The sequence below is a fragment of the Rhincodon typus genome, chromosome 22 (assembly GCF_021869965.1).
Source record: "Rhincodon typus isolate 14 chromosome 22, sRhiTyp1.1, whole genome shotgun sequence".
Classification (NCBI taxonomy): Eukaryota; Metazoa; Chordata; class Chondrichthyes; order Orectolobiformes; family Rhincodontidae; genus Rhincodon; species Rhincodon typus.
This window is the reverse complement of record NC_063353.1, coordinates 6,569,060-6,585,785: the sequence shown is the minus strand read 5'-3', so window position 1 is coordinate 6,585,785 and position 16,726 is coordinate 6,569,060. Positions and strand designations below refer to the sequence as shown.

At 40.1% G+C, this 16,726-nt stretch overlaps 1 protein-coding gene across 10 annotated transcripts in view; it reads right to left on the bottom strand.

Moving 5' to 3' along the window:
- Positions 1-5,890: 5,890 nt before the first annotated feature.
- The window catches only part of c2cd5 (C2 calcium dependent domain containing 5), a 107,358-nt gene continuing 96,522 nt past the window's right edge, over positions 5,891-16,726 (bottom strand). For 8 of the 10 annotated variants that reach the window (XM_048610146.1, XM_048610150.1, XM_048610147.1 and 5 more), the window contains 3 exons: positions 15,686-15,876; positions 13,012-13,158; positions 5,891-7,445 (listed from right to left, as the gene is read on the bottom strand). In XM_048610146.1, coding sequence (XP_048466103.1) covers positions 7,314-7,445; positions 13,012-13,158; positions 15,686-15,876 — 470 coding nt within the window. In that variant the 3' untranslated portion in view covers positions 5,891-7,313. Of the gene's footprint in view, positions 7,446-13,011; positions 13,159-13,181; positions 13,799-15,685; positions 15,877-16,507; positions 16,610-16,726 lie in introns of those variants that run through there. The other 2 variants (XM_048610155.1, XM_048610152.1) reach the window with 2 other exon arrangements.

Genomic DNA, 16,726 nt, shown 5'->3' with positions numbered 1-16,726 from the left:
TGGCCGCGGTGCGGCAGCGACGGCGAACTGGACACTGGCCGCGGTGCAGCAGTGACGGTGAAGTCCAGAGCGGGACTCTTGTGGCGGCATCGATGAGGTAGCTATCAACCGTGGTGGAAAGTTGGGCTGTCTTTAAGTTTTAAAAAAAAATTTAAGATACTTAAAATGCCATCAATGCATGGCGACAGTTTAAACTTTTCACCATATTTAATTTTAAATACACGTGACAACAAATGATCCAAATTCAATTCAAATTCGAGTTAGAAGTTTAAATATTGATCGATATTCTATTCTTAGATAATCCATTCTTGGCTATTCCTAGATGCTGTTAGATGCTCATGAATAGTCATACATAATATCAAAACGGATGGTATTTGACTCGGTATCGTATCGTTTGATACTTTTTAGCTGCATAATCACCCATTTAAAGTGTATTGCTTATTAATTTTCGTTAATTAAATTATAAAATTAGTAAATCATCTCATTTTAGTCTCTCGATTACAACTGAAACAAACCCTACTGAAGAAGGGTCCCGACCTGAAACGTCAGCTTTCCTGCTCCTCTGATGCTGGCTGGCCTGCTGTGTTCCTCCAGCTCCACACTTTTATCTCTAGCTCTCTATATACCCCTTAAGGTGGAGGGGGAGGCAATGGGTTGCAGGGAAGGTAGAGTGTATTTTCTGGAGTGGAGGGAGAAAGAGAGAGAAGCATGGGTTTAAGACTTGTATTTTAAATTTAAATATGGGCAATTACGAGGACATTAAAAATGGAGATAACTGAAGTGATTTGGCAAATTATTATAGAATCCCTCCAGTGTGGAAACAGGCCCTTTGGCCCAACAAGTCCACAGTGACCCTCAGAGCATCCCATCCAGACCCATCCCATCCCCCCATAACCTATCTTTGGACTGTGAGAGGAAACTGGAGCACCTGGAGGAAACCCACGCAGACACAGGGAAAATGTGCAAACTCCACATAGACAGTCACCTGAGGGTGGAATTGAACCGGGGTCCCCAGTGCTCTGAGCCACAGTGCTAACCACCGAGCCACCATGCCACCCCAGTATAAACTATATTAAGGGGCAGGTCATTAGAGTTACAGAAGTGGATATTTATGGAGATATTTCTGAATATACAGAATTGATACATTCCAATGAGAAAGACAGATTCCAAAGGGCAGACCTACAATCCATAGTTAACTAAAAAGGATAAAGATAGTATTAAACTCCAAAAAAATCTATGAGTGTGCAAATTGGTCGGAAGATTGCATGAAATATTAAAAGCAGTAAAGAATAACTGAAAGATTAGTAAAGTTGAGAATGGTTAGAGCCTGAAAAAAATTAGCTAGAAATGTAAAAACAGCAAACATTTCTTTGGACATTTGAAAAAAAATGCCAACAAAGTGAGCCTTGATTGTATAGAAAGTGAGTTTGGAGAATTAATAACGGAACATTAAAGAAATGGCATATGAATTAATCAGTCTTCAACATGGACAATACAAGCAACATCCCAGAATTAGATGCCTACTAAGAAACGGGAGTGAGGGAGGAAGTCAAAAATGTTACAATCACTAGGGACAACAAGGTGCAGGGCTGGATGAACACACCAGGTCAAGCAGCATCATAGGAGCAGAGATGCTGACGTTTCGGGCCTAGACCCTTCATCAGTAGACCCTCACAATCACTAGGGAAGTGGTTTTGACCAAACTGATGGAGCTGTGGTTTGTCAGGTCCCCAGGTCCTGGTGGACTTCATCATAAGGTCTTAAAAGAATTGGTTAGTAAGATAGTTGACATGTTGGTTTTAACTTTCTAAAATTTCCCCGATTAGGGAAGGTTCTATCTGATTAGGAACTGCATGTAAAAGAAAGGAACTCATACTTCAGTTATACAGGGCACTGCAGAGACTGCATGCAGTGTTTTTATTTAAAGGATATAAATTAGAGGTGATTTAGAGGAGGTTTAAAAGAATTGATACCTGAAATGAGTGGGTTGTTTAATGAGGAAACATTGGACAGGTTGAATTTGCTTCCACTGGAGTTTAAAAGAGTAAGGGGTCCCCTTCCAAATCTATTTTGGTTTAGCTGTGTGCTCTATGGTCTATGGTCTGCTCCCTGGGACACTCACCGAGACACACATCCAATGCAGTTGGAGAACCATCAACTCAGGGAGAGACGCACTTTGGTCTGACAAAAACTTGTTGGCCTTCCAGAGCAAGGAGTTGACCCTGGCTGAGTGTTGCAGACTGGCACATTCCAGGGTCCAGGACTGTGTGCTGAGGGACACACTAAAGCTTGGGGCAACTGCTGCCAAGGCACAATGGGGAAAGACCACTGTCTGAGATCATTCTGCCAAAGTTAAATGGGGGGCCATCCAGCTATCAGACTCTCCCGATGTCCCAAACATATTTAGATATAGTCTTGTACAAGTGAGAGATGCCTTTGGTTTGTTTATTGGATACAGTGAAACTCCAAAATTTGCTTGTTTCCTCACATGCTACTGTACCCAAACAAAATTGCACTTGTCATTATGTATGTATAGTTTTTTTATGAATTGAGTATATTTTTGAAATTAAAAAAAAGTTTTAAAATGAAGGGCCTCCTTTTCAGATCAATGAGAAGGAGAGATGCTTTCCTTCCAAGGGTTGTATGGCTTTTGAACTCTCTGCCTCAGGAGGCTGTGCAGACACGCTTTTGAATATGATTAAGACAGAGGTGGGATTCTTGTTAGGCAGGAGTGTCAAAGGTTACCAGAGGGCAATGGAAACGTGGAATTGATCAGCCATGATCTTGCTGAATGGTGGAGCAGGCTTGAGGGGCCAAGAGGTTTACTTCTGCTTCTATTTTGTATGCCCGCATCTGACATTTACTGAGCTACTCCAAACTTCACAGGTTTGACTGCCACCTGTAGGGCTTCCAAACTTCTCAGTGCCAGCCTTCCTCCTACTTGCTGCTGGCTCTGTACTCTCTGGATTGTCCGTTTCTATTTAGGGGAGATGTCATGCGACCAGCCAAATCATTCCCTAATAAAACTGTTGATCCCTGACATTGACTGGTATTGGGCTGCACACACTGTTACAAAGGACCATGACATTGAGAGGGAGGATCACCCATGGTCAGATTGAATGGTGGAGTGAGTGAGTCATATGGTCTACTCATGCTCCTATGTTCTACGTTAGTTGCAGACAGTTCTGAGGAAGGGTCACCGGACCCGAAACGTTAACTCTGTTTTCTCCTCCACAGATGCTGCCAGACCTGCTGAGCTTTTCCAGCAACTTTGTTTTTGTACCAGAAGTAGTAAGCACAGCTGCCCTCAATATCAAAGCCATACCCAAAAGTACCAGACATAAATGAAATGGAGTAAGATGGATATCACTGGGGGCCATGAGGAAAACCCTCCAGTAGCTGAACTGAACTTTACACATTGGCAGATATTCATGGTTGACAATGGTCAAAAGCACTCATTATGGCCACGTACAGGAAACAGACCAGAGCCAAACATCTTCATCTGGTTCCTCGCTGAACTTCAGTCTATTGTGATACCAGAAGTGTGGTCATTAGCTGATGTTAGGTACTCAGCAACATTCACAACTAAATGAAGTTCATACCTGTCTCAGGAGGTGTCAATAACTTGATCAGGGTAATATTCTCAACACAAAATTGCTATCTCAAATATATGACAGCACGTACCCTTCAAAAGAAACCACCATCACCAACATACATGCATCATATCCTATTATTTCATTTATTCATGGAATGAGAGTGTCACTGACATGTATTGCCTATTCCTAATTGCCCAGAGAGCAGTTAAAGGACACGAGTGAACTGGATATGTTTTTGCTGACAATCAATGATGGAGTTATGGTCATCATTAGATTCTTAATTCCACATTTTTACGGAATTGAAATTCCACCATCTCCCATGGCAAGAATCGAACCTGGAACGCTGGTTCTCTAGATTAACAGTAATGATAATACCACTAGGCCATTGCCTCCCCATAGTCTAATGTAGATTTTATTACTTGCCTCTTACACTGAGCCCATCTAATAACTAAATATTTCCTATTCTAGTCCTATTTGTCACGCCCAACATTTTTTTATCATGGCGGTGCTCTCCCATATTACCTCCTGGTTCCCACAACGCTGCCAAATTTACATAAATCCTATTTGCATTAGCATTTATCTGCTCAATCTGTTCATTACTGATTTCAGTGACGCCTCCACATCAGTTGCACACAGTACTGGGAGGAATCCAGAGATTAGCAAGCAATGTTAAATGATAGCAATAGTCCACCTAGCTTGCTAAATTCTGACTGCAGGAAATCATTCCTCCATGTACATCATTGGTACCAATTTGGTGACAACTGTTCGTTCTCACTCTTTCTCAGGGTGCTTTGGAATCAGTGAGGTCATTGATCGTAGCACTACAAAGACAGCATATCACCTCAGATAAATGTCTGCAGTGACAGAAACACTTGCCTGCTTCCCTAACTATTGAGTCCTCTAGCAGTCTTGTTATTTCTGTTGTCTTTGTGGCCCACTGCATAGATGAGTCAGCTGCGGTTCCTGGGCTCTGGTTGCACGCCCCAGGTGAACCAACGCTTACTATTCAGGAATGAATACAGTTTAGAGTCAGAGATGTACTAAAGAGACTCCTGAACTAACTGCCTCTTATCGACTGCCTGGTGGCCAACCACCGCTTCCCTCTGCATTATCAGTTTGTGGGGTGACCACATTTATAAATGCGATATAAACAAAATGCTCAACATTATAGAATATACCAGAGTGTTGCCAGCTGCAGCTGAAGTTCCAACACTTCCTGCACATGTGGTTAGCCTGAACATAGGAAATGGCCTGGAGGTTGCCCATGAGTCAGGATGTGCACTCCGAGAGTCAGGAGCTGCCCTGCCATTCCTCTCTCAGGTAAAATATACTACTTAAAAAAGATAACTACTTACTTTACAGCATGGAAACAGACCATTTGGCCCAACTAGTCCCACGTGCCTGCACTTGGCCCATATCCCTTGAAACCTTTCTTATTCATGTACTTATCCAAATGCCTTTTAAACTTTGTAACTGGACCTGAATCCACCACTTCCTCTGGAAGTCTATTCCATTCACAAACCACCCTCTGTGTAAAAGGGTGCCTCTCATCTTCTTTGTTATTACTTAAATTCAAGGAAGTGAATTAAAAAAAAACTTCAGTTATAACTCATCTGCTCTTTAGGCTAACTCCTTAACTTTGAGAAAAAGAAACCAAGCTACAATACGCATCATCCAATAATCACTGCCTTTCTGTGGCATGATAGTATCATTTACTTTTCTCTCTCACTTCAGTGAACATGCGATGTGCCACAGTGACACTGCCCCCAGCCCCGGCGCACGGTGACACCGCACCAGACACCCCCCCCCACCCCCAGCCCCAGCACACGGTGACACCGCTCCCCCACCCAGCCCTGGCGCACGGTGACACGGCCCTGCCCCACACCGCACCCAGCCCCAGATACAGTCACACCGGCCTGGTGCACAACAACATGAGCCTGCCCCACACTGTGGAGCAGGCCGGAGGAATCTTGCTGGCCTGGATTTAAGTGACAGCAGCCAGTAAAACCTGACATCATCCCAAACAAATTGGTTAACTTGACTGGTACTGTGTCACTGGCGTCAATCTGCTTCTTCCATCCTAATTTAACAGTGCTAAAGGTGAACATTAAATTTCAACAGATGCCTACATTGAGAGATCTAGAGAAATCCATGCAGATGTACTGCATCTTATCAATAGCTTATTTTTCACTCTAATCAACAAACATTCTCCGCTTTTGGTCAATGCCTGCTCATCGCCGCACTGTTCACACACAACTCTGGTCCATTAAAAAAATGGTAAAATGTCTAACAGGTGGTTATGACCCAGCAGTTTATTTAAAAAGCCGAATCTCTGAATGATCAGTTTGCATTATATTCACACATTAAAATGTTTTGAAACCTGACTTGGTTTTAAAAATCATATAGGCAGGAAATGACTCCATTTCACGTTCAGCTCACTGCAGTAGAGTGAATAGTATTTAGAAGTTCTGTACATTGGATATTCTTTCGTAAGCATCAGTGATCAACGTACCTACCAGCACAGTACCCATTCAGTTTCAGTTTGAAAATACAAACTGGACCACTTGCATTGGTTTCAAAAAAAGCAATTTATAAATATTCATAAAATACTTATTTCCCAGAGGAATTAAGGGAACGATTTTCTTTCATGCTATTGTATCCTTGGTACAATCCGCAAAACTACAGCACAGAATTTTATTTTCATGCACTGAAGTGTGCAAAGCAAGTGAATTGTTGAAACCTTTACAAATTAAGTGTTCTGTACATTCAAGTCTTCAATTATGCATTGAATTTCCAAAAAAAAAAAAAAATCCCACAATCGAATGTCTCCTGTATCATTCTGGTTCTGCAATATTACAAGTCACAGATCGAGAAGCTTTTTAAAAGCTTTCATCCTCCTAAAGCTCCATCCTGTCAATTACAAAAATACCATTTTTGGATATGCAGAAATATACAGTGCCATTTGCTGGGTGTGGTAACTTCAAATTTGATTAGGTAGTGTGTTCCTAAACCTTTCAACATTTTCTAATTTTAACAATCTTTGTGAATCCAGCTAGCCTGTATATTTTCTTATTAAAAGAAAGCTTACATTTTTGCAGCTTATTACATTAGAACATCAAAGAAAGATGTACATAGAGTTTCACCATTTATCTCTCAGACTGGCACTGAAGTTCTATGCTGATATAACATTTTGATAATGGCACTTCAAGCTTTCATTGAAGGCTGCATTTGTCATTACAAAGAGCAGGATTAACAGATAAACATCCAGTTTTACAGGTACAGCATTGGCTTAAAATACAGTTCAGTACCATTTAATACCCTTCCATTTGGTCTTGGTGCTAAGTATTAACTCACAAACTTACTGAAAAGTCTTCTACAATAGAAACGTTGCCAATTCTTAACAGTATTTTCTATATAATCTCCACATTTAGAGCAAACATTCGCTTCTCATCTGAAGATCCAGATGATACAAGGTCAATAAAATTAAACTCCTGGGTAATAGATTATGAGACAAGATGACCACTATTTACCCAGGACTATCGAGTCTACAGATCTAGGATAATACAGGTCATCACATACTGTGTAACACAGTAAGGCAGTTAAACACAGATATCCATACAGAGAATAATGACCAATGAGGTTGGAAATGTAGATAAATGGTCTTCTATCTGTTCCAGAAACCCAGGCAGCGACAGCAGGAATTAATCTGTACCAATTTCATGTGACGACGTCTCCGCTGCCATTCCCTATCTGTAGGCCACTTGTTTGAGGCTGAGAAGATGCTGACTCCACATCAGCATCTTTAAAGAAGTTCACGGCATCACCACTTACATTGATAAGGCACTGTGCCTACAGAAAGAGACAAAGTATGTAACTATTATGAGCAAAAGATGAAATATTCATGCAGCACAATCAACAAATCAACTCTAACATATAACACAACTTCAAAATTAATAGTTTCTTTGAAAAAAAGCTTAATGTAAAAGTTAATGACTGATATCACAAGATCACTAAAAGGAGCAGTTCAAAGAACAAAGGAAGAACAGGAAAAGGCCGTGGGCCCTCTAAGCCTGCTCCGACACATTTTGCCCTTCCATACTAAAACTGCCTTCACTTACAGGATCCGTATCCCTCTATTCCCTTCCTATTCATGTATTCGTCCAGGTGCTTCTTGAATGTTGCTCTTGCGTCTGCTTCCACCCTCTCCTCTGGCAGTGCGTGCCAGGCACCCACCACCCTTTGTGTGAAAAACTTGCCTCTCTCATCTCATTTAAACTTCCCCCCATCGTACCTTGAACCTGTGAGCCCTAATAATTGATACCTCCATCCTGGGAAAAAGCCTCATTACCGTTCACTCTATCCATGCCTTTCACAATCTTATAAACTTCTATCAGGTCATCCCTCAACCTCCTACGTTCCAGTGAAAACAAACCCAGTCTATCCCACCTGTTTTCATAACTAAACACCCCCATACCAGGCAACACCCTGGTAAATCTTTTCTGTACCCTCTCCAAAGTAACCACATTCTTCTGGTAGTGTGGTGACCAGAACTGTAGGCGAACATCAACCACTTTCCCTCATCAATCATCTTGATCATCTCCTCAAAAAACTTGATAATTCTTAGTAAGGTACAACCTCCCCCGCACAAAACCATGCTGTTTATCACTAATAAGTCCATTTGCTTCTGAACGTGTAATAGATCTTGTCCTGGAGAATCTTTATTTTGGTCTGTATTTCTATAGGAGTTCCGTATTTTGTCATCATTGAAATTTTCAACTTAAACCTCAATCTCTCTTCCTTTATGCTCCTTAAAACCTACCTCTTTGGGCATTAGAACATAAGACCTTGTAGCCACTTCAGTATGTTCCTGAATTCAAACAGATCATGGTTAATCTGCATTTTAAGTCCATCTACTCGTCTCGAGTAACCCTTAATACCCTTGCCTAACAAAAATCTACCAATTTCAGATCTTCAGTGTTAAACTGAATATCCAACCTCAACAGATATTTGGGTGACAGGAGTTCTCAATGTCCTCTACATCTTGTGTGAATGGAGTAGTCCTAATTTTAAGACGATAGTTATTTGTTCTGGACTCTCACACCAGAGGATATCGGGCAAACAGAAACTACTGAATCCTTCAACCAGCTTAAAATCAACCTTCAATCTTCGAAATTCCAGGGAACACAATCATAGTCCAGGCAATCTACCCTCATAAATTAACTGCTTTAGCCCTTATATCACTCTGATGAACCTGTGCTGAACTCCTTCCAAGAGTAACATATTCTTCCTGATGTGCAGTGTTTGGTTTGGAATGCTATATATTCCAGACGGTGTCGAACCAGGGATATGTACAACCGTAACATAATTTAAACCCTCTTCTATTTTCCATTATCTTTATCCACTACCTTTGAACAATTTCTGTATTTGGAATCTGAAATCTCTCTGCTTCCCTACAGTTGCAAATTTTAAACCATTTAGATAATATGTTATTCTACCTTTCAATTTAAGGAGGTGAACCTCTTATAGTTGGTCACCTTTCCTAATATCAGTACCAACGTTTGTTGGACAATGTTCCTGGGAATGTGTTCCTACAATAGAGTTATTATACAAGTGCAGTTTGTTCCTGTTGATAAATTACAGTGAAATGCTGCATAATAGCATACCATATACTGTCATAAATCATTCCATCTACAACAACAGAGATAGTGATGAATTAGTAATGTCAATGGACTAATAGCCTACACAAAGGCTCTGGGGATAAAAGCAAATTCTGAAGATGCTGGAAATTTGAAACAAATATGGAACGCTGGAGAAACTCAGCAGCAGTATTCCCTCTACTTTTCTTTTCAGTTGTGCAATCTTGGATGCCCTGAACTGGAACACCGTGTGCGAGGGAACGTTGCTCAGCTGGCCCGGCAGCAACTATGGAGAGAGAAGCACAATTAATGTTTTGAGTCCAGTCTGACTTCTTCAGAGGAAGAGTCAGATCAGACTTGAAACGTTAACTCTGTTTCTTTCATCACAGATGGTGCAAGATGTGCTGAGTTTCTTCAGCACTTTGTGTTATTTTAGGGCTCTGGGGTCACAAGTTCAAATCCCACTACGGCTGCTGATGGAATTTAAATGAGACTTAAATGCGATTGAAAAATGTGGAATATAAAGCTAGCTTTAGTAGTGGTTTAAACTAATAGTGAAGGTCAGGGATCAAATTTGGGAAAATGTGGTAAATATAGAGTACAGCCAAGGCCAAAGGAAAAGGTAATAATACTGGAAATGGTAAACAGACTATAAGAGAAAGGGATAGAGAGTATGAATCCAAGAATCAACCAATAAATAAATGATTAGAATTTGCAAAGAAAGCAAAAAGATAAAACTAAAGGCTCTGTACCTGAATGCATGGAATAGTTAAAACAAAACAGATGACCCGAGAGTGGAAAGGCCAGAGACAAGCAGAAGCAAGGCTGTTTTTCCGAACTTAAATGATGGCAATTATGAGGCCACGAAAGCTGAGCAGGCTGCAGTGAATTGGCAAATTAGCTCAAAGGATCGGTCAATAGAAACTGCAGCAGCAGACTTTTACCGGGATATTTCTGAATATACAGAATAGATATACTCTGATGTATAAGAAGAACTATCAAGTGATGGATCCACCATTAGTGGTGAAGTAGAAAGGTTAACAGCTAATATCGAACTAAAACAAATTGTGCAATGATAGGTGGCAGGTTAGGAGATTGGATGGATTATTCAAACATACCCAGACAGGCAAAAACATTTAAATAAATTGGGGAAAAAATTAGATTTTGAGAGAAAGTTGCAGAGAAATATAAAAATATATAGTAAAAGAGTTGTTATCAATAATGACAGAACAATAAAAAAGGGTTAAAGTAAATGTTGGTCCCATATAATGAGACCAGGGAATTAATAATGGTAGACAGGAAAGGATTTTTGCCCTGTGTTGAAGGGATCAATGACCAGTGGGCATAGATTTACAGTATGAAAATATTTTTTCACCCAGAGGGTGGGAATCTGGAATTTACTGCTTGTGGTGGCAGAGGCCGAGTCATAACATTTAAGAAATATTTACGATGCCAAGGCGTACAAGGCTATGGGCCAAGTGCTGGAAAATAGGATTAGAATAGTAGGTGCTTGTTTGATTGGCACAGAATTGATGGGCTGAAGAGCCTTTTCCTATGCTGCAGACCTCGATGACTATGAAAATAGGATTGCTGACTTCTATCCCTCAACATCACTTCAGTTCACACAGTCTTAGCTTAGCTCTTGCTAAAGACCTCACCTATGCCTTCTTGCCTCGAGACTTGATTATTAAAATGCACTTCCACCTAGTGTCTTCTGTACTTAAATTTGAGGCAATCCAAATTTCTTCTGTCAATTTCTTGACTCGTATTAAAGCCCATTCCTCTATCCATGTGGCTTGCTGAACCACAATGATCCACTCTTGATCAAGCAACACCTTGATGTTAAAACTCTCACCCTAAGTTACAAATCACTCCATGTTGTTGCCCCTCTGTTACTCTGTGTTGGTTGGCGCCATACCTAGTATAAAGGAACAAAATTATGGCAGTTGGAGGTAAGTCATTTCAGCTCCAGAAATCCTTTGCAGTAGTGCCTCAGGGTGGTGTCCTAGGCCCAACCATCTTCAACTGCCTCATGAATGATATTCTCTCCAGCACAACGTCAGATGTGAGGATACCCATTGATGATTGCACAATCTTCACAACCATTCTCAACTTCTCAGTTACTGAAGAAGTCAATGTCCAAATTCAGTTAGACCTGGACAATATACAGCTTTGGCCTTACAAATAACACTGTGCCATACAAATGTCAGGCAGTGACCATATCCACCAGGAAAAATTCTAACCATTGCCCCATGATTTTTAATGACATTACCACTGCTGCAACTCCACTATCAACATCTTACCATTGACCAGAAACTGAACTGGACAAGCCCTACAAACATTGCAGCTGCAATAGCAGGCCAGAGGTTAAGAATCTGCCAGCAAGCAACTCACCTCCTGACTCCCCAAAGCCTGCCCATTGTTGAAAAGGCACAAGTCAGGAATGGAACATTCCCCACTTGCCTGGATGAGTACAGCTTCAAAAACACTCAAGAAGCTAGATACCTCCCAGCATAAAGCAGCCCACTTGATTAGCACTACCTTCACAAACATCCGTTCCCTCCACCACTGATGCTTAGTAGCAGCTGTGTGTACCAGCTACAAGATGTACTGCACAAATTTACCAAAGCTATTTAGACAGCACTGCCCAAACTCACAATCACCACAATCTAGAAGAACAAGAGCAGCTGATACATGGGAATATAGCTACCTGCAAGTTTCCCTCCAAGCCATCCTGACTTGAGGACATGTCGCTGTTTGTTTGGTACCACTGGATCAAATTTCTGGAAACTGCCTCCCTAAGGGCACAGGTTTACCTACACCACATGAACTGCAGCAGTTGAAGAAGGCATCTCCCCATCACCGTGTCAAGGGCAACTAGGGATGGGAAATAAATGCTACCCTAGCCAGTGAGACCCATTTCGCATGATTGAAAAAAAGCTCCTCCAGCTCCATAACTTTCAGAAATATATAAGCTCCTCCAGATTTTACCTCGTGCATCACTAATTTTAATCACACTGCCATTAGTAGCCGTGCTTCAGTCGCTTAAACCCAAACTCTGAAAATGGCCACCCCTGCATGTCTGCCATTATCTACCTCACTTTCATCTTTTAAGACTCTATTTAAAACCGAAGTTTCAAGAAAACCTTTGGCGATCTGGCATAATATCTCCTTATGCAATTTGGTGTCATACTTTATTTTTTAATGCTCCTCTGAAACACCTCAGTTAGTTTCATTACACTAAAAGCTGTACACAAACTAGTTGTGGCAAACTTGGTAGGCCACTCAACTGGTCGATTGCAGAGTCTCTAATTTAGTAAAATCATTTAACATCAATTCCTGTTTTTTTAAAAGCTGTTTGGCCATTATTGCTATTCAAGCAAGAGGTAGACCATGTTTGGTGATCATTACTGGTCCTCATTCTAAAATTGTCTAGCACAAAGTTAAAAATGGAACTGGGTTAAATACCTTTTAAGATAAATTATAGTGAGGCATTTAAAGTCCAGAGTTGAACAGAAATGTTATTAAGCATGCAAGGATTTCCAAGGACATTTGCTGGATATCTTTGTCGCTTCAGCAAATTCCTCTACAGAAGAGGTTGAAGAATCGATCTGTGGGGAAACTGTGGGGTGTGGGGGCTGAACTAAACAATATTTGTTTAATCTGAACAATGTTTACTTCAAACATGGTGTAGTTTAATGCATTTCACAAGGTATTAAAAAGATAACCTTAATATTTCTATAAAACAGAAGAGAAATTTTTAAAACTTGAATACAGACCTGATTTTTGTTGGGATTTTCCATGAACACACACTGCTTCATGATATAAGACACAACTGCATTCCCTCCTAAGGCAGCAACATGGGCCCGCACCATAGCAAACACTTCAGCAATGAATGCATGAAGAAATCCACTAACTCCGCCTTCCTGCAAAAATGTAAAGTAGTTTCAAAATTCAAAATCAGTATTTTCTGTCTTTATTTTCAATTGCGATCTACTTATTGTTAACATAACAGCTGATCAGTAACTCACTGCCCACTACCTATAAAAATTATCTTGCTCACTCTTTCTTCCCTATTAAAGGAGTTTTTATAAAAGTGAAAGATTCGAAGTCAGGTTCCAGGATTTAACAAAGTTCAAAATTGCGTTCTGAAACATGTTCATTCTTTTAAATGGTAAAACCTCTTCTGTTGTTACAATAATTAAACTGCACTCATTTTGCCTCAATTGGTTTCAAATGTGTGTTTTATCTTTGGTATTTTTAACTTGAAGCAACAAATCTCCTTTTCTAGGTTTGGTGCAACTACTTTTATGATCCTTACTTTCTCTCTTGGTAATTTCCTGAAATGTTACACATGTCCAACTGACATGCTTTCAGCTGAAACAACTGACTGCTTCTCCATTGCTGAATTGCATGTTCCTAGATAGCAGCTGCGACTTGGTAGAAGCACTGTTGAAGGAATCATGACAACGTGGTTCAGGTTCTACTCCAGATAACTGAGACAGAGATGTAGGTTGACACTTCAACGGAGTACTGAAGGAGTGCCGCACTGTCAGAGGTATTATCCTGCTGAGTGAGACATTAGAGACGTTGATTGCTGTCTTCAGTGGATGTACAATCACGACTTGTATTTATATAACTTCTTTAACATGACAAAAACCCAAGCATTATAAAGCACCAAATAAAAGATATTAGGGTAAAAGAGGTCAGTTTTAAAAATCAACTTAAAGAAGGAGAGAGATCCAGAATTAGGGTTTTGGAAAATAACGGTTTAGTGACCAATAAAGGAAAGAACACAATTGGGGATATTCAAGAGACCAGAATTGCAATAGCACAAATATCTTAAAGGATTGTGGGCTGAAGGTTACTGAAAGAGGGAGAGGCAAGGCTATGGGGGGATTTGACAGCAAGGATGAGAAACTCAAAACTAAGGTGATGCTTAACTTGGAATCAGTAAGTCAAAGACAAAGGAAATGTTGTGAAGGACATCTTTTTGTGAAGAACTTTTTTGAAAAAAAAGACAAGGTCAGAGTGTCTTTCTGGAATAGTGAACTAAATCCATTTGTCAAAATGCAGCAGACTATAAACTCCTGTGGACTTAATGGAAAAATGTTTATACTGAAGGGTTTACAACAGATAGGGCAAATATTTAAAACCATTAGCTCTGTTTTCAGTTTAAAAAGTATCAGAGCTCAAAAGCAAGTTTAGCTCTCTCCAAAGAGGGGTTTAGAGAGCAGGTACTTCAGCAGGAGGGTTTAATTTGTAAAACTTTTAAACCAATCAAAAGTTAGGTGTAGAAATCTGTAACTTATTAGAACTGACAATGTTTATGCTCTCAGATTTGTCAAACATTGTCACCAGACTTGGAAGGGACTCATCAAATTGTCTCCCAAATTCAAGGCAAAGATAGTGAAAGGAGTCAGTTAAAGAAAATTAAATACATGATCTGTCAAACCTGGTTTGATACTAGGATCTGACTTGTCGAGTAGTAGCATCAGCTGGAATGACAGCAGATAGCTGTTGCCAATGAAAAACAAAATAACTACACTGCTTCCAACAATAAGAGCCAAATGCAACAGAACAGGGGTCTATCATGACATTGGCATACATTTGATAAATTACTGCATCTCTTTATGGATGATGATAGCAATACCATATTTGCATTTGAAAGGTGAATCAATGAGGAATACTACTGTCTGTATTTGACAATACCTAGCACAGAAAAATGCACATTTAGTAGCTTATAGCACTTTACACTATAAAAATAGCTCCACAGATCCCAGCATTTCTGGATGATGAAAGGCAAAGATATCATCTTCCAACAGAAATATGTTTTTATTTACATTACATGACAAGTATAACGTGACATTAAAATCAACTATTTTTCTTAAATTACCATCAGGTAAGAATAATATTCATAGCTGTCTGTAAATATTTCTTTCCTCGCATAAAGGAGTGAGTGAGTGTTTTCTAGGGCATTAATTGCCTGTTTGGACGATCAGTTTTTAGATTAGCTAATCATTTGGTCGGTGAACAAGTTCACTCAATTGCCATGCATTACATCCAATCTACCTCTCCTACAACTTCAGTCCTCCGGATTCTAGCACCATGTAAGTAAATGGATTGGTACAGTACCCGTTGCACATAGAGATATCTGTCACTTCACAAAGAAGCAACTTTCCTAATAATGTTCTGATATTACTGTAACAGTTGAAATCAAATTAAAACAAGGGCATTGCAAAGGGCTGTTTTCTGAATTAATTAATTAATTCAGTGTTTAGTTATTGTTATTGATGTGCAAACCATACCCACCACACATCCACGAAATAAGAGTGAAGGAACAATGTTGGCAGCAATTTTATGGAGAACTGCACAGTACAAATGCAAAACACAGACTATTATGCAACACTACACAGAGACAAAAGCAGATATCTTCATAGATTTGCCGCTCACCTCACGCAGAGATGTGGTTTCCCGAATGAAGAACATGTTGATGATTCCGAGATATTTGGTTATTTTTGCACCAGGAATGAAGGAGAGAGGGGTCATTTCCACTACAGTGACTGTGGAGGTTGTGCATGATACTGGTGAGCGATGACGTGTATGAGCTTCAGTCAGTGGGCTCGCTTTGTCAAGTGAAACAACTACAATGGGTGGAAGAGACAGAGAACAAAGTAGAATGCAATTAGTGGTGAAAGATCAATTTGTTTAGATGCTCACGTGCTCTTTGACACCCCTTTTCAGAGCAGCTGCAAAGTGATATATTCAGCACCTGAAGCTCAGTAATGGAGCAGGCAATGGGCTACATTAAAGAGTGGCTGATCATGCAGAACATGCAAATAAAAAGGTATAAATAGCTAGAATGGGATTTTTAAAAAAAAAGAAAGAGTGTGGCATTCCTCCAAAAGGCTCAATTTTCCCCACAAGGGAGCATTTTAATAGCGATGGCTGCATTGGCAGTACCACGATACAAAAAGAAATCAAGGGAAACTTTTGTTTGCTGAAGGGAAATATTGATCAAGAGAGTGTGAAAGATGTTACTTTAGCAGAATGCACTATTTTGACATGTTCATCTCCAGGTTTAAGCTGTCCAAATGAAAGTTAACTAATTTCTGTTAAACATTCTCTGGACAAAGGTGCAGCTTTCACACTCAAATTGCGTGTGCCATTGATTTGCAATGCTATTGTTGGGTAGGACAGTCCATCCTTCACCACTGCGGATCATAGGCATGTCTCAGATTATTATCACCATGATAAACTGTAACTTCCGCCTACTTGTTTTAATTGATCCACGCCTTATGGTCTGAGCTTTCTGTTTAATGAACTCTATCCAGCTGCTGCATCTGTCTGCAAAGGAACTGTAATCAACTGAGGTAGCTAAAAACAACACACAGAAAAGAAAAAGAAAAATGGATGATGTCTATTGCCTACTGCAATGCCCTCTGATGAACCAAACATCACCACATTAAGGGTCTGAAAAAGAGGACGAAGGCC